This window comes from Cucurbita moschata, unplaced genomic scaffold (genome assembly GCF_002738365.1).
Source record: "Cucurbita moschata cultivar Rifu unplaced genomic scaffold, Cmos_1.0 Cmo_Scf00064, whole genome shotgun sequence".
Classification (NCBI taxonomy): domain Eukaryota; kingdom Viridiplantae; phylum Streptophyta; class Magnoliopsida; order Cucurbitales; family Cucurbitaceae; genus Cucurbita; species Cucurbita moschata.
The window spans coordinates 831,962-859,310 of NW_019268580.1; the positions used below are offsets into that span (position 1 = coordinate 831,962).

The 27,349-nt window shown below is 38.1% G+C and overlaps 3 protein-coding genes, 1 long non-coding RNA gene and 1 pseudogene across 4 annotated transcripts in view; 4 read left to right on the forward strand and 1 right to left on the reverse strand.

Annotated features, from left to right (window-relative positions):
- Window positions 1–244: 244 nt before the first annotated feature.
- On the forward strand, window positions 245–2,081 carry LOC111437683 (homeobox protein prospero-like). The gene has a single exon (XM_023075764.1). The coding sequence runs from the start codon at window positions 494–496 to the stop codon at window positions 1,862–1,864; it is 1,371 nt and encodes a 456-aa protein (XP_022931532.1). The 5' UTR covers window positions 245–493; the 3' UTR covers window positions 1,865–2,081.
- A 5,939-nt stretch (window positions 2,082–8,020) lies between these two features.
- LOC111437675 (kinesin-like protein KIN-14Q) lies at window positions 8,021–13,154 on the forward strand. Its single transcript, XM_023075757.1, has 14 exons — window positions 8,021–8,247; window positions 8,408–8,958; window positions 9,055–9,220; window positions 9,313–9,380; window positions 9,468–9,654; window positions 9,744–9,820; window positions 10,243–10,345; window positions 10,452–10,550; window positions 10,626–10,802; window positions 10,881–11,166; window positions 11,236–11,397; window positions 11,540–11,755; window positions 11,948–11,985; window positions 12,070–13,154. Exons 1-14 carry the CDS (start codon window positions 8,211–8,213, stop codon window positions 12,972–12,974), a joined length of 3,072 nt encoding a protein of 1,023 aa, XP_022931525.1. The 5' UTR covers window positions 8,021–8,210; the 3' UTR covers window positions 12,975–13,154.
- A 5,456-nt stretch (window positions 13,155–18,610) lies between these two features.
- Window positions 18,611–20,299, forward strand: LOC111437682 (serine/threonine-protein kinase WAG1-like). Its single transcript, XM_023075763.1, has one exon. It carries the CDS (start codon window positions 18,883–18,885, stop codon window positions 20,284–20,286), a length of 1,404 nt encoding a protein of 467 aa, XP_022931531.1. The 5' UTR covers window positions 18,611–18,882; the 3' UTR covers window positions 20,287–20,299.
- Window positions 20,300–23,115: 2,816 nt separating this feature from the next.
- On the reverse strand, window positions 23,116–24,173 carry LOC111437554 (annotated as a pseudogene).
- Window positions 24,174–26,405: 2,232 nt separating this feature from the next.
- Window positions 26,406–27,349, forward strand: part of LOC111437557 — a 5,710-nt gene continuing 4,766 nt past the window's right edge. The window contains exon 1 of the long non-coding RNA XR_002709453.1: window positions 26,406–26,609. This is a non-coding gene — a long non-coding RNA (uncharacterized LOC111437557). The remainder of the gene's footprint in view (window positions 26,610–27,349) is intronic.

The following is a 27,349-nucleotide window of genomic DNA, read 5'->3' on the forward strand; positions in this document are numbered from 1 at the left end:
GTGAACATTTAAATTATTATTAATTTTTTTAATATAAAAATATCTATATTTGTAATTCAATTTTTAAAATTATAAGATATTTTTAAATTTAGAGAATAAATAGAACAAAATTAAAGGGGTAAGAGTGTAAATGGACCATACGTAATTTTTTAAGAAATTAAAAAGAAAATGGAAATAGCGCCATTGGCATTTTTTTGGCAGCATTTGCAAAAAAAATAAAAAGTAAAAAAAAAAAAAAAAAAATCCGTTTTTTTTTTCAGATATAAATAGTGGGTTTCCTGTACGGTGGCACCACGGACCTCTTTCTAAAAGGCCAACTCATCATCTCTCTAAACCCTAGCTATCTCTCTCTTTCTCTCTCCTCCAGATCTCGCCGGATATTCCGCCGATGTGATTTGCGCCGTAGACGTTGACCTTCCCCGGCGTCACCTTCTTCTCCATTTTCTCATCACCGGACTTCCATTTCACCTTCGCATGATCGCTGCCGCCATACATGGCTTCCGCATGCGTTAACAGCGTCGGAATGTCGCCGGAGAATTTCCTTGACTGTTCTTCTGCTCCTTGCCATTCCTATGGCTGGCTCAGCCCTCGCGTTTCCTTTAGTCGCGACTTCTCCGACGATTCCTCGCCTTCTTCCAACCTCGCCAGACCTATATCTAAGCCGAAGCCTGGCGCTGACCCGGCCAGGAAGTCCGAGATTCGAGATCCGGATCCTGAACTGGTGCCGGTAAGCGAGTTCGAGTTCTGTCTTCAAGATCCTGTTGCCTTGATGCTTCCTGCGGATGAGCTGTTTTTGGATGGGAAACTCGTGCCGCTTCAGGTCTCGTCTGTTAAACCCTCAGTCAATGGTTTGAAGTCGACGAGGTGCGTTTCGTCGCCGGAGACTGTGGTTCAAGCCCGCCGGAGAGTTGAGGACGAATGCAATACGGATCCGTATCTGTTTTCTCCCAAGGCGCCGAGGTGTTCCAGTCGATGGAGAGAGCTTTTAGGGCTCAAGAAGCTGTACCAGAGCAGCAGCAATGGTAATAGCAATAGCAATGGCAGCGCCAAAAACGAAAACCACAAAACAACGACGACGTCATCGTCGTCTTACTTCTCGGAAGCGAATTCGAAGGCGCTGAAGTATTTTCTCCACCGGAATTCGAAATCGTCGTTAGCCTCTTCGTTCGATTCGTCGCTTAGCCTTCCATTGCTGAAGGATTCCGATAGTGAGTCTGTTTCGCTATCTTCTTCCCGTGTGTCTCTTTCCTCTTCTTCCTCAGGTCACGAACACGAAGATCTTCACAGACTCTCGCTCGATTGCGAAAATAAGCCAAACAAGAATCCGATCTCCCTCCATCGGAACCCTAACCACAACAATCCACCGCGGATGAGACTGGTGAAACCGAGGCCTAAATCAGAGACCAATCCGAGATCAACTTCAACAGTGGATCATCATCCAACAGCGACGAGAGTAGGGAGAAGCCCGATGCGGCGCACACCTGGAGATTCATCATCCAGTCGATTAGGAGGAATCCGAGGAGTATCCGTAGATAGTCCACGAATGAACTCGTCAGGAAAAATCGTGTTCCACAACTTGGAGAGAAGCTCAAGCAGTCCGAGCACTTTCAATGGCGGACCAAAATTCAAAAACAGAGGAATGGAACGTTCATACTCGGCGAACGTGAGAGTAACTCCAGTCCTAAACGTTCCAGTTTGTTCTTCCCTGAGAGGATCCTCAAAATCCGCATCTGTCTTCGGATTCGGACCATTATTCACCGGCACCGGCGGTAGAAGTCACCAGAGTAGTAGCAGCAGTAGTAGTACTAACCGGACGACAACAAGGCGTATCAACGAAACCGACGGCGGAGGGAAACTCCATTGATGAGATTAGAAGAACAGGGATTTAGATATTGGGTAATAACACTAACAAACCCCGTTATCCATTTCTGTAATTTTTTCCCCCCTTCGTGATAAGAGACGGATTTGGATCCAATTTGCTAATTCTAACACAAAAAAAGAAGGTTCAGAATCATCATGTAAATAAGGCGGAGGGATTTCGTTCGTTTTGTTTTCATTCCAGTTCTAATTTTTTTTCACCATTTTGAATCCTCTGTTCCAAAGATCATGAAAATGGCGTCCCAATTTCCAATTCGTTTTTCGCTGTTCCATCCAAAAGGAGCGTTTGAATCACACGCGCCGAGGGAGCCGTGTGGGTACAGAACTCTCTTGCGTTTTCGTTGAAGCTTTTCTCGTAATGATGTGCGACATACTTGTTATCTAAACCCTGTCGCTTTCAAGGATCTACACTTTATATATATATATATATAATTATAATCATAAACAATTTTATTAATTTAATACATATAATTTTATGTGTATTTTAATTAAATATTAAAAAAAAAAACGGTGGCCTCCGTGAATGTGTTAGTCTTTTGTGGTGTATAGGAAAAGATGCCAATATTGGAGCAGATGTGGTTTTTTGGTAAATTACAAAGTTAATTAATTAAATAAATAATAAAAATCTGGTTTGTTGATCTTTGATGTTTCCAAAAGCTCCTTTGCCTCATGCTTTTTGGATCCAAATGCAAATTATATAAAATTTATTCCCTTTTCTTTAATACTTTTATCTACGCTTAAATATATTAATTTATTTTTATTTTGTCTTTTAACATTAAATTCTTTCTTTAGTATCCAATATTAAAATAAACCTTATACCTTATCTCTCTCTATATAATATAAATTATTTTAATACTTTATTTATATATATATATATATATATATATATATATATATATATATATATATATATATAAATAATGGATAAGTTAATTGAATTTATAATATAGTTTTTTTTATAAGAATCACAGTGTTCTAAAGGTACCTATTGCCAAGAAGATTCAAAAAAATATGTCAACAACATAATTCAAACCTAGACGCAAAGAGCTCAATTCATTTCGAACATTAGCTACTCAAACTCATCAACATTTGTTATTTGACTCATTTTTTTTTTTTTTGTAGAGATTAAAGGGGATCGGAAATAAATCTCATTCACAAGCGCCTTTTGTAAAGAGACTATAAATACCCACAATATGAAATTAAGATCTCAAAATTGAGATGTTTCCCTTCGAAATCCGAGCATCATATTTGTCATTTCTAAGTTTGAAGCAATTCTTGCGGTAGAATTGCACACAAGCCATTCAATCAAGCCAAGATCAAGTTAGATTATGGAGTGACTCAAGAACAATGTTACAAATCTTGCTCTTAATCTTCGATATAATAGATAATCTAATTCTAGCCTTATTTATTGTTGATCCAAATTTCATATAAGAGGTGTTAATTACTCTGATTCAAGGGTTCTTGTTCAAACAAAAGCTTGGATAGTTGAACCGAAAATTATGGTTGTCTTATCAATTTTTTAAAAAAGAAATATTATTGGGAATCATTTTACTCATATTCATTGTTTTTTAAAATTTTTTATTATTATTTTATGCATGAAAGACATAACTTAGGATAAATCAAAAAAATGTGGGGAGAAAGCATAGGGAAGTTAATCCTAATGTACTTTACAATTAGGTTTTCTTTTTAGGTCTTGTCAATTCATACTCTTCCATTTTTTTTCTTTAATAAAAAAGTTATTTTTCCACGAGCACACATTTTTTCTTCAAGAACTTAATAATAACTCTAAATTTAAACGTGTTTTACCCGATTCAAAATACTTCCAAAGCAAGTAACGTAATCTTGTTGTAAAAACTGTCGAGACATAAAGACATTACACGACACAATATGTGCATTATTTTGTCCATCCGGGCAGTCGACTTTCTATTCCTTTTCTGCCCCTTTGGCAAAAAAAAAAAAAAAAAAAAAAAAAANTTATTTTGTCCATCCGGGCAGTCGACTTTCTATTCCTTTTCTGCCCCTTTGGCAAAAAAAAAAAAAAAGAAAAAAAACAGAATTTTTTTGCAATTAATTTCTAACTTTTATCATTAGGTTTTTAAATGTAGAAGTGATCTAAACTGTACACAAAATAGGACGTTAGATCAGACATGTCTTTTTCTGTCTTTTTTTATTTATTATTTTTTAAAAATAAATTTTGGTATTTTATTTTATTTAAAAAAATAAGAAAATATTCTCTGAAGTTGAGAAATGAAATGATGAGGCTAGTTGACCTAAACACCCTATTTCCTCTCGAGGGTCATTTTGTCTTTTCACCTTTTTATTTTCCTTTTAATACTTTTGGGGTTAGTTAAATAACTTATTCCAAATTACCCTTTTACCCTCGGTATTTGCCAAATTTTGCAATTATGTTTTTAGTTTAATTTTTATTTATTAATTATTAAAAAAAAAAAAAAAGGAGAACGTGGTTAAGGACAGTCCAAAGGGAAAGGGCGTCTGATGAGATTCTCCCTTTTTTTATTTATTTATTTATTTATTTATTTTTGTGAATCTCTTTTTAACAACAAATTATCTCTCTTTTTTGCCTTTTCTGGCCCTCCCTCCCCCTCCTCTCTAAAGGACACACAAACCCCTCAGAAACTGTAGGGTAGAGAGACAAGTACACGCTCGAGAGAGAAAATTACACGTTCGAAGCACCCGTGTTGGTCTATGAACATAGTTTTCATTCTTACAAACGACAAGTAACGTCACCATATTCTAGGTCACCAAAAACCGAACTCGAGTACTAAAGCATAACACACCGAAAAGACCCACATCAGTCTGTGAACATAGTTTTCGTTCTTAGAAGCGAGAAGTAACGTGATCATGGTGCAGGGAATGTTTGAGCCATCAGGAGCCAAATCTAAATCCCGAACCACAAAAAAGTATGATATGGAATTTTTTTATAATTAAAAAGTATAATAATTAGAAAAAAGTAATTTGCAATCTGCCAAAATAATAAAGAAAATAATAATTTTAATGGCTGAAGTGAATTATTATTATTATTATTATTATTTTATTTGGCTATAAATAGGAGTAGGTTTTAAATTGTTTTATATAAATGCCTTTTATCTAACGCTTCATATTCCATCCAATTTTGAGGTTAACATCTCACCAAACATAATATCCCATCGTGTTCAAACGCTCGACTCAAGATTTAGATCCGGATTTGAAATATGAATTTGATATCTGATGTCTCGACATTTTTCGACATTCCTCTATGACATGACAAACGAACACGGGTATTTTTAGTATGTTTTATCCTCATTGAAGTTACTCGATAGATAATTATTATAATTAAGTCACTGGTATTATCGAACGGGGAGGTTTGATTGTTGTTTACGCATTGTTGTATCGCTCTCGAAAGGGGGCAAGAACGTGGAAATGTTGGGTGTGTAATAACAAAAGTGTGTTGGTGTTAGTGAGTTTGGTTGATATGTCTTAAGTTAAAAGCAAAGGGATATTATTGTGTTGTTTGTTGATGGAATATTTGAACATGTCTTTGTCCTTTTGGATTTTAATATTCATAGCCATTCACTTGGATTTTTATCCAACTTATATATGGACACGGGATTGATGTTCGGGATGTCCCTATTATATAGTTGACTCATGGGTCGATTTTTAATAACCGTGTCCGAACTAGCACTGAAGGTCGATGACATTCTGAAACTTAAGATCGAGCTGTAGAACAGATATCAGTTTCTGGAAGAGTTATGCTCGGTTGGTATATATTATATATATAAATGAATGGCTTAGATTCTTCGTAATTATTTGGTCAAAGTTGGTGCCATCTTCTTACTCAAACTCATTTCAAATCCTTTCAATTATTGTATTTTTGTTGGAGAGTGTTTAATAATGCCTCATTTTTTGTGTCCGAGAAAATCTTCTAAACCCTAAACCCTAAAAATTTTAAACGCAAGTTCCTTATAACGTTATGTAGAATTTGTGAAGAGGTGTCTTTCCCAATTGCATTCTTTAGGAGTTTGTGATGTCGAAGTTCATCGAACGTTCTCATCACGTCGAGTCACATGGTAGATATTTGAGATAATATTGTCATTTTTGGACTTTTCCTTTGGAGCTCCCTTTCAAAGAACTGCGTCTGTTACGAATAGGTTTCCGTATCGTTCCAACTAATATGGAATCTCACTGTGACGTCCCACATTGGTTAGGGAGGAGAACAAACCACTATTTATAAGAAGGGTGTAGAAATCTTCCTCTAGCAGACGCGTTTTAAACCTTTGAGAGGAAGCCCAAAGAGGACAATATCTGCTAGCGGTGGATCTGGACGGACGGTTACACTCACAATCCACTCTCTTCGAGGCTCAGCGTTCTCGGTAGCAGTGGTTATGGAGAGATTTTTAAAAGAGGGAATGAGATATGGTTGGTTGGTGATGATGTGTGTGTGTTTCCTGTGGAGTGGGAAAAACAAAGAGAGAAAAAGCTGCGAAGAGTTAGGTTTGACCATATTTAACGAATGGGCAATAAGGGCAGTGTTTGGGAGTGGGCTCCCCTAACCCCCAACTCAGATTGACAGGGATTGATTTGATCCCATTTTTTATTATTATTTTATTTATTTAAGAGAGAGAAAGAGAGAAAAACGAGGAGAGAGAGTGAAGGGGAGTGTTTGGCTGGGGGTTTTCCCCCAGCCTTCCATGTTTTATCACGTGATTCCTTCCCCTTTTCCCTTTCTACCCCTCTTATTCCCAACCAATTTTCAAACCCTAATTATACTTTAATTATCCTTTTTTTTATAATAATATTATAAAAATATAAATAAATGTAACTGAATCTACTGGTCCAGTAGAGTAAGATTCGGATTAGCTTGTTGATTGAATATCTCAAAGCAAGAACATTACATTGAATCACTCCACAAGCAAGATCGATCATGTCTAGCTTGAATGATTCTTGTTGATCAAATATCTCAAACAAATCACTCCACAAGCTAGATTGATCATGTCGAGCTTGAATGATTCTACATGCAATATGTAGAATTGCAAATAAACTTAGTCATGGACTAAAGAAAAGCACAAATGCTCCTTTTATATATATATTTTCTCAGTCTGCTTACAAATACAACATACATGACTTTATATAGCCTCAACAATGAAACTATTAAAGGAAGATTCATACTTTATGGTCATAATTAGCCATTCACGGTAAATAAAATGTCTTAAAATATAATAATTCTAAATTACTTTAAATTGTAACCCACCCAAAATTTATAACAACCAAACTTTATTCTACAACTAATGTTTCGTTCTACTCCCCAACCAGTATGAGGTGTCTCAATAAATAGGCTGGGTTTCAAGGGAAAAAAAAATTCTATAACTTTAATGAGAATGTGAAATTAACGAGAATACGATAAATTTGCGAATTTCGAAAAATGGGAGTGATATAAATTTTTTTATTTTTTATTTTTGTTAAATTTAGAACTTATGTGTCCCGATGGCTCTAAGTTGTTGGAGCATGTTTTATCTTCAGTTACGTGCATTTTAAGAAAATTTAAAATTTAAAATTTGAAATGGTTAAAATAAATTTGGTAATGGACAAAAATGAGTCAAAATGTTTTTCACTTTTTGGAAAATTTTCAAACACATGGCTTTTCTTTGACACCTGATGATTGTGATGTAAGCCTGGATAAATTTAAGATGGAAATGACTGTTATGCCCTTATTCATTAAATACAAACATTTTCATTGGTAAATTTCTATTTGGGGTGTTTATGTCATTGGTAATATAAATATTTTTTGAAGCCCATTTATTTTTCAAGGCCCATTTAGCTTTTCATGGCCCAATTTAGCTTTTAAGGCCCATTTTAGAATATAGGAAAACCTTTTCTCGAGCTTACTCGTTTTAAAACTTTGAAAGACGACAGTATCTACTAAGGGTGGACTTGAGCTATTACTAATAGTATTAGAGCCAATCACTAGATGGTACGAGACACTGGTTGGAGTAGGGCTAGACCAATAATATCTATTAGCGGCCTGGGCCCACCCCTTGCCCTTGCCCGTGCCCGTGCCCGTGCCCGCCTTGACAAATTTTAAATTCCGTTGAGGAGGTACAAATTTCAAAATTTTAAAAAGAAAACCCCAACGGTCGGCAAGACATCGAGTAACGCAGAATTTTGCATCTCTTTTACTTAACCAGAATCATCATCGCTCTCTGTTTCTCTGCAACTTCTTTTTCGTTCTCTTCATACTCTCATTATATACTTCTTCTGATCCATTAATTACATTGCCATTTCTGGTTATCGATTCCTTGTTGCCCTGTTCTTGCTTCCTGAACAGTTCGGCTACGATGCAAGATCAAGATTGTTGTTCTAGCCCCGGTGAAGGTAAACGCTGTTCGATGCTTTTGTGTGCGATGTTTTTGAGTTTGGAATAGTGTAATTGATTGAAAATTTATGGTGGATTACGGTTGAAGTGATGATTAAGAACCCTAATTTCATTCTGTTGTGTTGTGTTGTGATGTGTTGTGTTCTTCTGAATTTACAGCGCAATTCATTCCGGAATTTACCTTGATTTCTCCTGATATTGCAATGGATAACTACTGTGATTCACCAGAACTCTTCGATATCAAGTGTTCTAAGTCTATGGAGCTTTCCTTTGAAAGTAGCTTTTCTGGAATTGAGGTTAATTACAAACAGAGGACTCCATCTGTTAGATTTTCCCAGTTGTGTGAAATCTATGATCCAGAACTGTCTCCAGAATCTTCCTTTGAGTTGGCTACTCCTCCAGCTACCAGTTCCACTCAATCTGAAGAACTCCTTCAAGCTGTAAGTGTCAATGCAGGTTCCTCTAATGATGCTGTGAGTTTGGATGGGATAAACTATGTGGAAGACAATTGGTTCAAGGGTGGTGATACCATTAGATCTGATGAAATTGAACATCCTTTATATCAAACAGCTCGTTTTGGGAACTTTTTTTACAGCTTCTCGTTATTGGAACCTGGGGATTATGTTGTTGATCTTCATTTTGCTGAAATTGTGTTTACCAATGGCCCTCCTGGTATGAGGATGTTTGATGTTTATTTGCAAGATCAGAAGGTAAGAACTTTTCCCCAATCACCCAAATGATATCACATTGATTTTGTGTTCCTAATCTTGAGAGATTTCGATAGATATGTGTTGGTTTGGTTGTAGGTCGTTTCTGGCTTGGACATATACGCTCGTGTTGGTGGGAATAAGCCTCTCGTTATATCTGACCTCAAAACTTCTGTAGATGTAAAAGATTTGACCATTAGATTTGAAGGACTGATGGGCAGGCCAATTGTTTGTGGTATCTGTGTGAGGAAAGATCTTCCTTCCAGTGAGTTAACTAAGCATTTTACTTCTGTTGGTTCATATTTGTTCAAACTTTATCCCTTATCATCTTGTGATAATGGACAATTTTCATGTCAGTTCTTAAAGAAGTTGAACTGGTTGAAGATGTGGGATCCTCTCGGCTAGAACACTCAGAGATTTCCGAAGTGAATATTCTTATAAACTTGATTATATTTGGGATTAGTACTTGTTGTGGGCATTCTATGAAACTATTGCATTGTGATGTATTGTAGGATGGTAGTGAGTTGATAGTAAAAGAGAATGAGCTGATGAAGAATGAGCTAGCAGCAGCAAGGAAACAAATGGAGGAACTTAGAAAGGAAAACAATCAGAAGAGTAAGGAATGTCAAGAAGCTTGGAAGTCTCTAAATGAGCTACAAAATGAGCTCATGCGCAAGTCAATGCATGTTGGATCTCTTGGTAATGGACACTGTCTTTTGTAGCTTCTAGCTACTTTACTATTTGTTAGATGACCTTTTGATGTCTTTTTTCCCTTGGTTTCTTTGCAGCCTTTGCCGTTGAGGGACAGGTGAAAGAAAAGAGCAGATGGTTTTCCTCATTGAGGGATCTTACTAGAAAAGTAAAGGTATGCAAGTAGAGTACATCAACATGCGTGAAAATTTAGAATGTGATCCCACGGGGAGAACGAAACATTTTTCATAAGAGTGTGGAAACCTCTCACTAGTAGACGCGTTTTAGAACCGTGAGGCCGACAACAATATGTTATGGGGCCAAAGTAGACAATATCAGCTAACAGTGGGCTTGAGCTGTTACAAATGGTATTAGAGCCAGACACTGGGCGGTGTGCCAGTGAGGACGCTGGCCCCCCAAGGGGGATGGATTGTGAGATCCCACATCGATTGGAGAGGAGAACGAAGCATTCCTCATAAGAATGTGGAAACCTCTCTCGAGTAGATGCATTTTGCCAAAGCGGACAATATCTACTAACGGCGGACTTGAGCTTGGCTGTTAGAAAGCGCCGTTAAGAAGTTTCATCCTGTCTCTCAGATTATGAAAATGGAAAACATCAAATTGTCGGAGGAGGCACTTGCATTCAAGAGCTGCTTTGTGGATATGAACGAAATGATGACATCCCAAATTCAGAGAGCATGTAAGCTAGCATGCCTTAACGTTAATTCTAGGAACACATTACTAATTAGCTATCTGAGTCTACTGGGTTTACTGGGTGTTCTCCTCTGCCTTTGAATCTTTGACAGTGAAACAGCAATTAGATTTTCAAGAAAATCTGAAGACCAAATTTGTTGAAGGAGCTAAGGAACGTAAAGAACTCTACAATAAGATGTTGGAGTTGAAAGGTCAGCTAGCTTTACTGCAGTGTTCTTGTTTCAAACGACATGATCCACTTAGTGATGTTATACTCTTCATTGCAGGAAACATTAGGGTCTTTTGTCGGTGTAGGCCCTTAAATACAGAAGAGATTGCCTCTGGAGCTCCTATGGTTGTTGATTTTGAGTCAGCTAAAGATGGTGAGCTGACTGTTAAGTCAAATGGAGCTCCCAAAAGGGTCTTCAAATTTGATGCTGTATTTGGTCCTCAAGCAAATCAAGGTAATTTGGAAACGTTTAGCAGTGTATTAGATGTGATGTATGATAGCATATTGATCATTCGTGTGCCTGCATTTGTAGGTGATGTCTTTGAAGACACTGCCCCATTTGCTGCTTCAGTTCTAGATGGCTACAACGTTTGCATATTTGCATATGGCCAAACGGGGACTGGAAAAACCTTTACAATGGAGGGTACTGAAGGAGCTCGTGGAGTCAATTATAGGATTCTTGAGGAGTTGTTTCGTTTAACGAAGGAGCGGCAGAAGCTCAATCGATATAAAGTATCTGTTAGTGTCTTGGAAGTGTATAATGAGCAAATAAGGGACTTGTTAGTGTCAGGATCTCAGTCAGGGAACGGTGTAAAACGGTAAGTATGTGCAGAATTTGATGTTAGTTCGTTCCATAAGTGAGTTTTCACTTTTGTAATGAATTTCAGGCTTGAAGTAAGGCAAATCAGTGAAGGGATACATCATGTTCCTGGCATGGTGGAGGCCCCTGTTGACAACATGAGTGAAGTTTGGGAAGTTCTACAAACTGGCAGTAATGCAAGAGCTGTTGGTTCAACCAATTGTAATGAGCACAGCAGCCGATCTCACTGGTCTGTCTATATTTCTTTTACGTACCAAGGAAAAGGATGTGATCATGCTTGATATTATATTCATCGATGAATAGATCGAGTGTGTGCGTTGTTTGCGATCCTAACAACTAATAGGGGATTTTGGTTGTTTCTTAACATACAGCATACATTGTGTAATGGTGAAAGGGGAGAATTTGCTGAGTGGGGAGTGCACCAGCAGCAAACTCTGGCTGGTGGATTTGGCAGGGAGCGAGCGGATAGCTAAAGTAGAAGTACAGGGAGAACGTCTCAAGGAAACACAAAACATTAACAGATCACTTTCTGCACTTGGGGATGTCATAGCTGCTCTTGGGACAAAAAGTCCACACGTTCCTTTCAGGTAACAACTGAATTCCACCGCCAGCAGATATTGTTCTCTTTGAGCTTTTCCTTTCGAATTTTTCGATTTTGAAAACGTGTTTGCTAGGGAGAGGTTTCACACCCTTATAAAGAATGCTTCGTTCTCATCCAAACCGATGTGGGATCTCACATGTTTTGTCTCGTGACTTCCTTTGTTCTTGATTGTTGGCAGGAACTCTAAGCTCACTCACTTGCTTCAAGACTCACTAGGTAGTAGTATACCTTCTGTTCTAGATTACATATGCACTGTTTATGTGTTTCTTTACTGATAGATGGAGGAATTCATGTGGTTAGGGGGAGATTCAAAGACACTAATGTTCGTACAGATCAGTCCAAACGAAAATGACTTGAATGAAACTCTTTGTTCTTTGAACTTCGCAAGCAGAGTTAAGGGAATTGAGCTGGGTCCTGCAAAGAGACAGCTTGATATGTCTGAATTCCTTAAATGCAAACAAATGGCGCAAGCTTCAAAGCAGGATATGAAGAGTAAAGAACTACAAATGAGGAAAATGGAAGAAACAATTCATGGGTTTGACTTGAAAATGAAGGAAAAAGAGCAGAAAAACAAGAATCTACAAGACAAGGTGAAAGAACTTGAAGCCCAGCTTCTTGTTGAAAGGAAGCTACAGCAGCAGCAGCAGCAGCAGCAGCAGCAGCATATAAAGGTTACTCGCCCACTGACTGAGAACAATGGCTTCAAACCATCATTCTACCCTTTTCCTGGTGGCATGAGTGATGGAACAGAGAAGGAGAACAATCCAGAGATGGCTGAGCTATCTTTTGTGCCAATGAAGAGGACAGGAAGAGCCTCGATTTGCACGATGGGTCGACGTGTACCGATGGCGCTCGAACCGAGGAGAAACTCCCTAATGCCTCTACCAAGCATGCCAAGCTCAGCTCATCTGCCATCAGCAATGTTGATAGAGGAAGATGAGAGCAACTGCGAGAGTCCTAAAGAGATAAAGTGTGTGAGAGGAGGAAGCGTTCAGAAGAAGAAGATGCAAATGAAACGAGGGGGTATCAATGTGGGGATGGAGAAGGTCAGGGTATCCATTGGAAGCCGAGGAAGGATGGCGGCAGCACACGCACACAGGGTGCTGCTAGGCAATGGTAGGAGAGCAGCTAATGACACTCAAAGTAAGAGGGAAAAGGAGAGGGGTTGGAACATGGGAACAATAGTAGGGAGAAACTCAAAGTAAGAGGGATTCTTGTTTGTTTTGTATGTGTGTCAATATTCATTATGATGATGATGGTATCATCCAAAACTTGATTAGTTCATGGTCTCGTTTGTTCGTTAGAAAACTCGACCGTTTATGTAATTCGAAGAGTGTAAAATGTAGTTGTAAGAATTCAAGCTTACCACAAGTAGATATTATCCACTTTAGCCCGTTACGTATCACCGTCAGTCTCACAGTTTTGAAACGCGTCTACTAGGGAGAAGTTTCCACACCCTAACAAGAAATACTTCGTTTCCCTCTCCACCCCAATGTGGGATCTCACCATCCACCCCCTTTGGGGGCTCAGTGTCACAACCTTACTATGAAGAGAGTAGGTTGTGACCCTCACACCATGACAAGCAAAGAGGCGTTCCTCAAGAGACGCCCATCCGGCCATATGCGGGCCAACGTAGAAGAATGTCATGATGCGATCGAGGAGGACGATGCATCATCCAACACACCACCACGCGAAGTGGGCATCGAAGACATGTTGAGACACAAGCATAACAGAGACATCAGCATAGACATGAAGGACAAGATAGGCTTGTCGAAGGGCCGGGTAGGGCCCCGGGCCTTAACCTCAAAAGTCGAGGTTCCGGAAGGAATTTGGTCATGCGGTTCGGGAGTTAAGTCCGTCCATATGAAATATGAATGCTCGCCAAGTTTGGTGTCAATCGGACATGGGACGGACAATGCACGACACCGTATGACACCTCACGAAAATCATGTCTACTCCTGGTAGAATGAAAATGGCTCAAAATGTACTATAGGGGGTACCATGGTGTTAGCTCTCCACCACCCCTGGGCCCTGTGGCCTAAGCGAGCTACCCTGTGGCACATACGTGTGTCACAGTGTGGGCGAGCGTGCCGAGACGAGTGTCTCGGGGCGACTTCCTTTGAAATGGGTTTTTGAAGGACAGTACCGGACGGCACGGGTGTGCCGGTATTGCGCCCTAGCCCGCGTGTTGGAGGTTGCTACATACACCCGCTATCCGGTACGGTATCCGTAAATGACTCGGCATAGGCACGGGAGGGCCTATGCCTCGATAGAATCCGGATGGATGGATGTCCGGGAAGTCCCGATGAGACGAACGACACGCGGGCCCATTCTCGATGGCATGACCGAACGAGTTATGATGAGCGACGACATCCCGAGACTCGGAATGGCGTCAAGACATATGGACCCTGTCGATGGGAATCGAGATGGCAAGACGAGATGCGACGTTGTATTGAGAGACCTTGGCCCGAGCAGAGGCAAGGTCGAGCCGAATGAGTTGGCCTAGCGTAGAGGCAAGTCGGATGTGTCGCAGATGATTGAACATACACGCACAGGCGGCGTGTGTGGTTGAACAAGCTTGGATTCCGCACAAGCGATGTTCGATTGGCGAAGACAAACCTCGCCTAAGGTCCGACGAAGCCACAAAGCCGGGGCGAAAAATATAATGGGGCTTAATTCCCCTTAAGGCTGGTCGTGAGCGTGTATAGATCACGACGCCGCACGGTCAAAGATATAGGACCGTGACACTCAGCGTCCTCATGGCACAACGTCTGGTATTGGGCTTTGATACCATTTGTAACAGTACAAGCCCCCCGCTAGTAGATATCGTCTATTTTGGCCCATTACGTACCGCAATCATGCTCATAGTTTAAAACGCATCCACTAGGGAGAGAGATCTCACCATCCACCCCCTTTGGGGGCTCAGCGTCCTCATGGCACAACGTCTGGTATTGGGCTTTGATACCATTTGTAACAGCACAAGCCCACCGCTAGCAGATATCATCCATTTTGGTCCGTTACGTATCGCTGTCATTCTCATAATTTTAAAACGCATCCACTTGAGAGAAGTTTCTACACTCTTGTAAGAATTCATTTCCCTCTCCAACCAATGTGAGATCTCACCGTAGCAATGACTTACAACAAAAAATTTGGATCACCACACGTTTTAGGTCACCGTTACACTGTTTCAAGTTTCGTTATCAGTCTGAGATTCTAAACGCTCACATTCCATGACTTATTTTAACTAAAATATTAAAATGAGTTTGGTTGAATCTTTCAAATTGTCAAATTATTCCAACATCTTTCAACGGCAGCCATACCTAACTCATGTCAAATAGCTAAGTGACAACGTTACCTTATAAACATTATGCTTATTTATATTAACACATTTAATATAAGTTTAAAGAATATAATATATAGTTTGATTTAAATGTATTATTAACCTATGATCCAATCATTAGTCAGTTATAACCATAAATTGTTGATGGATGAGAATACATTGCATCAGCAAAAAATGTTAAAAACATTGATTGATATTTGGTTTTTATGCACGCACCTAATTATTCTTTTTTTTTTTAATTTAAAAAAATGTGCATTATTTATTTTTTAAAAAAATATTTATTAAGGTTTTTTAATCAATTTTTTTTTAAAAAAATATTCACCTCATATTTAACCTATTGATTAATAAGATTTTATATTAAAATAATTTAATTTTATGCTTTATAATATATTATCAAATATATATTGAATAATTATTTAAATAAAATTCATGCTCCAATCAAAATTTTGTATTCTCACTCAACTCTTAAATCAATTAATAAAATAATTATTCTTATTCTTATGCTTAAATTATATTAAGAAATTAAGTTAAAAAAATAAAAGGAATTTTTTCATCATATTATTCCTTCAATTTTATTTTAATCAAATACTTTGGTAATAAAAGCCATATTTTCTTGTCTTTATTGGTCATTTTTTTAATATTTTTATTTATTTTTCAATTTACTTTTTTTTTTTTTCTCTTTATATTAATGGAAATCAAAAGAATTATTTTGTAACAGTCCAAACCTATCGCGAGTAGATGTTGTCTGCTTTAGCCCGTTACGTATAGCTGTCAATTTCATGATTTTTAAAACACGTCTGTTCGGGAGAGATTTCTACACACTTATAAGGAATCCTTCGTTCTTCTCTCCAACCGATGCGAGATCTCACACTTCACCCCCTTGAGGACTTGGCGTCATCGCTGACACACCACCCTGTCGAACTCTGGTATCATTTGTAGCAACCCAAGTCCACTGCTAGCGATGACTCTGGATCCTAAGGGGGTGGATTGTGAGATCCCACATCGATTGAAGAATAGAACGAAACATTTCTAATAAAGGTACAGAAACCTCTCCCTAATAATATGTTTTAAAATCGTGAGGTTGATGATGTACGTAACGGGATAAAGCGGACAATATCTACTAGCGGTAGGCTTGGACTCTTACACAAACACTAACCAGTGTGTCAGTGAAAACGTTGGCCCCTAAGGAAAGTGGATTGTGAGATCTCATGTTAGTTGGAGAGGGGAACGAAACATTTAAGGGGACTGACGAAAATAGGTAACAGACCAAAGTGGACAACATCTGTTACCGGTTGGTTAGCTTAAGCGGTTACATACTAAATTATAAAAAATAAATTTAATTGAATTTAAGCTTAGAAGAGGCAATTAAAGAGCATAATGATACAAATAAATATTGAAATTTAAAAATCAATTTGATATTATACATAATTTATTTATTTAATTAATTAATTAATTAACTTGACTTATTAGATGGAGCTGCTAATTTGGTGGGAGTCAGGGCCACGAACAAAACACGTGTCAAACCTCTAATGTTTTAGATTTACCGAAAAATAATAATAAAATACGTATTTATCACACCCAGCCTGGTGGCACGTGACCTTGCCATGTGACTTATTTATTTATTTATTTATTTCTAATAACAACTTGAAATTAATTCATAATTAAAGTCTTAACTATAAATAAAAAAGGTTCCATGAGCTTAATAGAGACAAATATTTTATTTTAATTATTTCCATATTAATAGCTTCAATTAATAATTAAAAGCAGGTTGAATAAATGATTGATAAATTATTTCCTTAATTAATTTTATTATCTATTTTTGAATTATAACACGCTCCACCTATATCATTATAACTCACAATTTATATATATATATATATATATAGGCGGGGTTGGAGGGCAGATAGGGAATATAAACTTCGTCTCGATTCCGTTTAATTAACGGAAAAAAAAAATTTCACGCTCTCCCCTATTCTCCATTTAAACTAGTATTTCTCACCCTAATCGAGGTGGATCTCTACGGGTCTACAACCACGATTAAGAAAAGAAAACATTTTGATTTATACGAATTTTTTTTTAAGGTAAAATTAGAAATATATTAATGAAATTTGAAATTAATAATTTATAAATTTAAATTTAGATCTTATTTTTATTGAATTGGATTTAAATAAATAAAATTGAGAAATATATTAGTGTTGCAACATACATAACCGGGTTTGAGGAAAAATAATATAAAATTAATTAAAATAAATAGAATCGTGAGGCCAACTAATTGAATTATGGAAGTGGAGGTAGGCGGCAATGTAGGGCCGGTGTTGACCACGTGGCAGACAGCGTTCTGTTCATTTCCACGTGGGCCCTTATCAATGGGCCGTGTTGGCCCATCACATGGCCCCATTACTTGTTTTCCATTTTTCATCCCATTATTTTATTATTTTAATTAATACTTTATTTTAATCTCCAAGTAAGATACAGACATTAGATTTATATTTTTAATTTTTATTATTTTATTTTGTTTTTGTTTTAAGTTTTTTAATTATTCTATTTTGGAGCCAAATTGGAAGGCTACCCTTAAATTTTTAAGAATATTAATAACACCAGTATTAATATTATTTTATATTATTTTTTAAAGTTAATATTTGAAGAGAGGGTATTAATAATAAAAATATTTTGAATTCTTAAAATAAAATTAATGATATTAATTAAAATTCATATAATCCGAATTGAAAAGGGCCGGGCGGCGGGCGGACCGGCCGACTCGTAGAAATTATCCCAAAATAATAAAAAATAATAATAATTAAGTTAATATTTAATTAAATATCACACACTCCAATACGCAGCTTATTGTCATTAAAAGCCATTGTCAGGTTCCTTCAATTCTTCCCGACCCCCTCACCCATTCTTCGTAGTTTCTTTTTTTCAAAAAATTAAAAAAAAATTAAAAAATTAATTAATATTTTTTTTAATGTAAGAATGCGAATGAAACATTATTTATAAGAGTATGAAAATCTCTCTGTAATGGACCCATTTTCAAAATCTCAAGAGAAAAGTGGAAGGTAGTTTAGGCTGTTACAAATGGTATCAGAGTTCAACACGAAGCAATGTGTCAATGAGTGGGTTGAGCCTTGAAAGGGGTAGACACGAGGTGGTGTGCCAACAAGGATGCTAGGCTCGAAAGGGAGATAGATTGAGGGTCCCACATCAATTGGAGAAGGGAATGAGTGTTAGCGAGCACACTGGGTTCTGAAGGGGAGTGGATGTGAGATCCCACATTAATTGGAGAGTAGAACGAAAACAATGAGTTTGGAAACCTAAAAACCTTGAGGAGAAGCTTAAAAGCGAAAGCTAAAAAATGACAACATCTACTGGCCATGACTCAGGCGGTTACAATTCATATTTAGATAAACTGAGACGGAAAGGAAGATTGTATTCTCTGTCCCTGTCCCCGTTTGATGTTGCTTTATAAAAGACTATTAGTAACATGAAAGACTTATAATTTAATATTTAAATGAGGCAAGAAAGGTGTATGGCAGTAGAAGTCAACCAAACAATAGAAAATAACCCCTTCTCTTCTTTCCCTCTCAGTTTACAATTAGGTCAACCAAACAGAAACAGGTTCTTTAATGGCGTCACAGGCCCCACTCCTTCCACTCCTTTTCGTCTTCCTCTGTCCCCTCCCTATATATATACATATACATATATTATATATATATATAGGCCTTCATCACTAAGCCATTACGTTCAAAACTACTCAATTTCATTTACCATCATCAATGGAGGACGATTACTCCTTCTTCCCTCCCGATTCAGATCTCGATTTTAGCTTCACTTCCACCACCACCGACCGCACCTTCGCCTCCTCCAGCGCCCGCACCAGCCTTGCCAGGAGCAGCCTAACTCTCAGCTTTAATGAATCTCGCCTCGCCGCCGCTGCCGCCGCCGCTGCCGCTGTTAACCACCGTCCCCACCACCACTCTGACCCTCACTGGTCCGCTATCAAAGCCGCCACTGCACTCTCATCCGACGGCCGTCTCCATCTCCGCAACCTGAAACTCGTCCGCCACCTCGGCACCGGCAACCTCGGCCGCGTCTTCCTCTGCCATTTGAGAGACAACGATCATGCCAGTTTCGCCCTCAAGGTCGTTGATAAGGACGCACTCAGTAACAAGAAGCTGTTGCAGGTCCAAACGGAATCCGAGATTCTCGCTTCTCTGAATCATCCTTTTCTTCCCACTCTCTACGCGCGTCTCGATGTCTCTCACTACACGTGCCTCCTTATTGACTACTGCCCCGCCGGCGATCTTCACTCTCTCCTCCGCAAACAGCCTAGTTATCGCTTCTCCGTCGCGGCGGCTAGATTCTTCGCTGCCGAGGTTCTGGTGGCGCTCGAGTACCTTCACGCGCTTGGGATCGTGTACCGCGATCTCAAGCCTGAGAACGTTCTTTTGCGTGAGGATGGCCACGTCATGCTCTCTGATTTCGACTTGTGTTTTAAGTCCGAAGTGGTCCCCACTTTTCATACGTGGACTCAGCCGGGACCACAGAGTACTAGCTGCTTTGGGTGGAGGACGGCGGCAGCCGAACCGCAGGAGATTGTCGGGGAGTTTGTGGCGGAGCCGACGACAGCGTTTTCTAAATCATGCGTGGGGACTCATGAGTACTTAGCGCCAGAGTTGGTGACCGGCGGTGGTCACGGCAACGGCGTTGACTGGTGGGCGTTTGGGGTGTTTGTTTACGAGCTGCTACACGGGACGACGCCGTTTAAGGGAGTGAACAAAGAGGGTACATTAAGGAACATAGCATCGTCGGAGGCGGTGAAGTTCCGGGCGGCGGTGGAGGAAGAGGGGATGGCGGAGGCGAGAGATCTGATAGAGAGGCTGCTGGTGAAGGATCCAGCAAGGCGGTTGGGTTCCGGAAAAGGGGCGACGGAGATCAAACGGCATACGTTCTTCGACGGGATAAAGTGGCCGTTGATCAGGACGTATCGGGCGCCGGAGGTGTATGGGCTGATGAGAAAAGCCAGATCCCACGTGAGTCACGTGACTGGAGTCAGCCACCGCATGCGGCGGCGGACATGGTGGAACTGGAGGAAGCTCAGTAATGGTTTATTTAAAAATGGAAATGCCAGTAAATCTCATACCAATAACAATTATTATAGTTATAGCTCAAAATATTAGACGGATTAAATTCAAAACTGAAAAATAAATAGTTTTTTTTTTTTTTAAAAAAAATAATTTTTGTACGATTTCGTTTTAATTTTATTGTAACACTGTATATTCATACAAAAAAAAAAATATATATATATATATATATATATATATATAATTTTTATTTATGTATTTATTTTAGGTTTTTTTAATAATGTGGCAAAAAATAATAATATAGAATTAAAAAGTAAAATAAAATAGAAAGTAATAATAAATCAAAATACAATCTCAGAAAATTACTCCCAACACTGAAATATGATTGGCTGCAATTTTCTCCAAAATAAATGAAAAAAAAAAAAAAAAGACAAAAGGAAACAACCTCATCATATACACTACAATGTGTTTTTTCCCTAATCTTTCTTATTCTTTCTCGAAAAATACAAAAACGAAACTCGGACGATGAATACTCTCGTCAATTTTGCAATTCAAATTGACGTTTTCATTTTCTTCGACTATAATAATCGGTGCAGATTTGAGATGAAACGATTTGATCTTTAACGTCTTCTAAGTGAACTTCATTCTCGAAAATGGTATCGAGCACTGATATCGATCGACGTTTGGTCATAGCAAGGATGAGGCGTGGAACCACTTCCATGGTCATCCTTGCCGCTCGAAATTTAGTTTCTTTGCCCATTGAGAAAAATATTTGGGACAGAAAAAGGGTGAAAGAGGAGTAGAAGAGGTAGGAGATTGACACGAAAATAGACGAATAATTTGGTATTTATAGAGTAGAGGGTCTTGGTTGATAGCGTTGCAAGTGGTGTTGCAAGTGAAGTGAAGAGGACAATGTGCTTTAAATTGACGAGTTGGCGTGTGGGGAATGACGAGTTTTTTTGGCTAAGCGTTCGAATGTCATGTCCTATTCATATCTTATTAGTATATTTTGACGATTTCGTATTTTCGCGTTCACATCGTTTCAAAAGATTTTAAATTAGGATAAACATCGTGTTAAAAAAAAGAAAAATTAGTTTAATGTTTTTTTTTTTTGGTTGAAATTTTAAAATTAATTTTCAATCACTTAAATTACGAGGGTTTTTAACAATATTTTGAATAAATAATTTGAGGAAAATTTGAATTTGATGTATTTTTTGAAAAGTTGTGAAATTTATTGGACCAACAAAAAAGTGGAGAAGAGAGTTGGCAGGGACGATACGGCACCGTATTAGAGGACAATTGTTAATTAATGGCACCTCCTTTTAACATCACATCTTTTCCTTCCTAAAGTTGTCCTTTGGCAGTGAAGGAGGGACCATTTTTTATTTATTTATTATCTTTTTAAATTTTAAAAATGATATCAAATATTTAAAATAAAATTAGATGCTTCAATGTAATTTCCGTCTTCGGCTCAATTTAACTAATGGAGAGATGAGATCCTACAAATTGTGAAATCGCACATGAATTGGAGAGGGGAACGAAGCATGACTTATAAGAAGGTGTGGAAACCTCTTTTTAGTAGACGTATTTTAAAATCGTGAAATTGATGACCATAGATAACTAGCTAAAGCGGATAATATCTGTTAGCGGTAAGTTTTAGGTGTTACAAATGCTATCATGACCAGACACTGACCAGTGTGACAGCGAAGACGTTGAACTCTCAAAAAGATAAATTGTGAGATTCCATATTGGTTCGAGAACCAGCAAGAACACTGGGTGTGACAACCTAGTTATGAAAAGAGTAGTTTGTGATCTCCATGTTGCGACAAGAGAAACGGCGACCCTCAAGTGGTGCACATCTAACCACGCGAGGATCTAGACAAGTGCCATGATGCGACCAAGGAGGATGATGCATCATCTAACACACCACACATAGTGGACATTGATGACAAGTCGAGGCATAAGCAAAATAGAGACATCAAATAGACAAGAGTGGCAAAGATAGGCTTGTTAAAGGGCCGGGTGTGGTCTCAAGCCTTAATCTCGAAAGTCGAGGTTTGGAAGGAATTTGAGCATGCGGTTCTGGAGCTAAGTCCGTCCATATGAAAGATGAACGTTCGCCAAATTTGGTGTCAATCAGACGTCAAACAAACACTTCATGACAACGTATGACCATTCGCCAAAATCATGTTTATGCGTGAAGTATTGAAAACGATTCAAAATGTACTATAAAGGAGACATGATGTCCACTCTCCACCACTCTTGGTTCCTATGGCCTAAGTGAGATACCATATGGCACATGCGTGTGTCACAGTGAGGGCAAGCGTGTCGAGACGAGTGTCCCAAATGACTTCCTTTGAAATAGATTTTTCATGGATAGTACCTAGCGACACAAATGTGTGTCGATATTGCACCCCAGCCCGCATGCCGGAGGTTGATATATGCACCTACCATCCGGAATGGTAGTCGTAAATGACTTGACCTAGTGTAGAGGCAAGTAGACGATTGAACATGCACATGCAAGCAGCGTGTGGTCGAACAGTCTTGGATTGCGCACAAGCGATGTTCGATTGGCGAAAACAAACCTCGCTTAAGGTACAATGAAGCCACAAATTCGAGACGAGAAATATATATGGGAATTGATTCTCTTTAAGACTGGTCGTGAGCGTGTCAAGATCACGACGTCACATGCTTGAAAAAGTAGAACCATACACTGAGTATCTTGTGAGATCGCCCATCAATTATTGAAGAAGGGCCAACCTAAACATGTACCTCCCATAGCTATGTTTTGACAAAGCAGGCCCATGACTCCCCTGCCCAACCAACTGAAGGGGCGCATCAAGCAGCTCGGCCCCAAACCCATAGTCATGCCGAGAGGCGAGATGGTAGCGCACCTGCATGAACTAATATACACTCATAACTCTATATAACAAATACTCTTTGAAATAGCTTTTATAACACAAATCAAAACACATGCATGGCCTTTATTTCAAGAACTAAAAGCAGGGTCATGCCCTTTATTGGAGAGGAGGAACAGCAGATTTGTTCATTCAAGGCCATGTGCTTTCTTCATTTGAACCGCGCAGTCATAGACCTTCTTGGAGTCAGGCAAGGACTTGGAAACACTCTCCTTCTCCAAGCATCTCTTCGCCCAACCCATTATCTTGGGACACTCGGCCTCTATGCTCAACTTACCAAACGCCTCATAGCTATAAAACCAACTGTAGAATCCAATCAAAGCAATGTCTACAAACCCCAAACGCTCCCCTCCGAAGAAACCCTTCTCCCCTAGAACCTCTTCCAGCTGCTTCAGAACTCCAATCAGCTCCTTCATCCCTGCCTCTGCCTCTTCTCCCTTCCCGCCCCATACCTTCCTCCCCGCATCACAAAGCTGCAAGTTTTTCATTTATGTGAGGCTTTTTGGAAAAATTAAAAGTAAAGTCACGAAAGCTTATGCTCAAAATGGACAATATCCTATCATCTGTGGAGAGTTGTAGTTCCTGACATGATATCAGAACCATGTCAATAGAATTCGAAATGTCGAATAAAGTTACCTTTTTGTCGATGAAATCCACCCAGAATCTGGCCTGAGCCCTGTGATAAAGGATCAGACGGGAGGAGAGGAGCTTTGTCCTTCCAAACTTCATCGATGTACTGAAGGATAATGGAAGATTCACAAATGGGTGTTCCATTATGGACAAGAACAGGGATCTTCTTGTGAATTGGGTTCATCTGCAACAGCAAAGGGCTCTTGTTCCTCAGATCTTGTTCCATGTATTCATACGCTATGCCCTTCTCGGCCAGGGCTATTCTAACTCGTATCCCGAACATGCTCGGCCAGAAATCCAACAGTTTCACTTCATCCGCCATTGTTGTCAAATGGGAAGAAACTTGAAATTGTTAATGAAGAAGAAAGAAGAGTTTTGACTTTGGAACTAAGAATGGATCCATTTTATAAGGAACAAGGAAACATAGGACACATTGGAAAATTGGAAAAAGAGAGGCTAAAACACAAAAAGGAAAAACAAACAAGTGAATCAAATTTCCAAACTTTTATTAAAAAATAGACAAGGAAAAAGAATGGGCTCCACAGTTCTAAATTTCAATAGAGTTTATCATGTATATCATCATGATTGATATTTTATTATAAGTAAATATCGGGATATTTACCTTCTTAGTATAAGTGTCTTTCTTATATTGTTCTTTCTATTTATTACTCTTTCCATATTCTTTCCATATTCTTGTAGTTTATTTGATTATAAATAAAATAATTTTCACACTATTTAGGTATGGTGGATTATGGAAACATTCTCATGGTATTAGAATTCTTTCGGTTTAGCAATCCTGATCCTTTATTTTCAATGGCTTCCGAATACCCTACTCATCTTCTTCTCCACCACCTCTGCTGGCTTTGATGCTGCAAGGGCAGTCTCCATGACTGCCACATGCGAAGCTGATTGATTACTCTTCGGCTCTAGCCTTTTGACCTTCAAATCACCCTTCGCTATACTATGTACATACAACCTCACATTTTCCAACACAATCGATTTTCCATCAATCAACCATCTCTTTCATTTTCTTCCCCATCTTCCCTTTATCCTTTACTGAAACTCTAACCCAAACCTATCGACCTTTTGCAGAGATTTACCTTTGGAATCTGGACGTCGCACTGGCCTCTTCGCCAACCAAGTCGCTGGACGCCGCACTGGCCTCTTCGCCAACCAAGTCGCCGCCTCCCTTCTCACCAAAATTGGCTTCTTCGCCCACTGTTGCTACTCTTCCAGCTTTAACATTGTCTTTGTCCCTTGCTCTAGGTTTCCCCTTCTACTTTTTGAGTTAGACATATTCTCACCAGAGCCAAGGCAACATCGTCGCTAAACGACTATCCCTCTTCATGGATTAGACATTCTCGCCGAAGTCAAGGCAGTATTGCCGCTGAGCAACGATCCCTCTGCAGTTTTCAATGGACAAGAAAGTGTTTCTCTACCCTTCCTCCAAACCAGGTTGTTGACATCTTCACGAAAAGTGTTTCTCGAACTCTCTTAAATTTTTCAGATTTAAGCTTCACGTTTGTTCAAATCCGACGCTCAACTTATGAGGAGTGTTAAGGGTATTTAGTACTAAATTATACTTTACCATATATATTATATTTGATATTTTATTATAAGCAAATATCTAGATATGCTAAGATGTCTTTCTCTATATTGTTTTTTCTATTTATTTCTCTTTCTATTTTCTTGTAATTTATTTGATTATAAATAAGATAATTTTTACACCATTTAGATTTGGTGGATTAGGTAAACATATTCTCAGTTAAATTAACAAAAATACAAAACATAACCTTATTAATTTTATGATTGTTGAAAAAAATGAATGATGTTTGAGGTAGAAATCTCTATTTGAAAAAGAAATAAAAGTAATAGTTGAAAAACGTAATAAACAAAATCAAATTTGGGTATCCCATAATTGTCAAACAAAATGAGAACATGCTATTTGTAAAAAAAGAAATTTCAAAATGAGAATATGCTAAATAATGGCTATTTTCTTTAAATTCTTAACCAAATTACAAAAAGTAAAAACAAATTTTTAAAAGTTACCTTATTTAAAATTTAAAATTCAGCTCGAAAAACCATTAAATAGTGCCCACGTAAACTAAACTAAAATAAAAAAAAAACATCATATGTTCTTACGCTTTAAATGATTTCTAATAAAATAAAAATTTAGATGATTTCTAACCAAAATTAAAACTATAACTATAGTAAAGAAATTATCGCATTTTTCAAAAATCAAATAGGTATAAAATGATTCAAAAGTACTTTGAATCCTCAAGGCTAAGACTTGTTCTTGTCTCTCTCACATGGCAAGTAGTTTTGCATCCATAAAGGCTAAGACTTGTCTCTCACATCGCATATATATGGCAAACCTAACCTCTTTCTCTCTCTCACACACACATGCAAGACAATCCCTTTTCCTTATGACATGCAAAACTACACCTCATTCAAATAATCTATCCTAACATAATGGTTCTCTAACCTACTACCACATTAGACTAAGCAACCAATCAAGAATCAAGAGCCTCGTCCATTAGAAGACTTACCATTTAGATTGTTAATACCCGATGGGTGAGGCCACTAGCCAAGGTCCTCAATCAGGCAACTCCCATCTATTTTCAAACTATTCCTCTTCTATCAACAACTAACAAGTATGTGAACTAGACTTGACCACCTACATATCTACTACTACACATGATTATCGGCCCCTTTCCTTAGCCATGCTTCTCTTCAAGATTCATTTACGTTTCTTTTAATGGAATGTTGTTTATATATAAAAGTAAGTAAATAAATAAAGGTCCCGTACCATTTTAAATTCGTATCTTCCTTAGAGTGGGCAGCTTCCAGATCAGTCAATAATGAATCCCCGTCTGCATAAAAAAGAACAAATTTTAATGAATCCCCGTCTGCATAAAAAAGAACAAATTTTAATGAATCCCCGTCTGCATAAAAAAGAACAAATTTTAAGACGTAAAAGAATCATTTTCAATTTCATAATACAAAATAGAAAACGGTTCCTTAACAAATAATATTTGTCTCAAGATTTTTTATAAAAAGGATTTCGAACAAAGAACAGTACATAGATACCCATAAGTCAGATAAGCAGACAGCAGCTGCAACCGCTTGCACTTCTAAGTAGCTGAATTAGGCGACATTCCTACGAAGTCAGAAACCCACAAGTATACATAGAATGAAATATCACAACTCAAGTAAATGAAATCACACCCAAAATGAATATATTCAACTAACATTAAAGAGTGATAATGGACACTTAAGCTATGGTCAAATTAGAGATAGAGCAAAATGATCTAACTCATCTTAAATTAAATGAGATTATCATAAATAATTTTTGAGAAAAGAACCCATCTCAAAATCCTCATATTGATAACATAAGACGGTCTTCGATGCACATCATCGATTGAGTCAAGCTGCCCGCCTTCTACTTTCCTAAAACAATCAACGACATTCTCCCATTATCATGTTTCAAGTTGTAATAATGTTCCAAACAAGTTTAACAAAAGAAACAGCATTTGAAAACAGAACAGCTCCATCCGGAATGACCTCCAGATACTACAAAAAAAAAAAAAAAAAAAAAAAAAAAAAAAAAA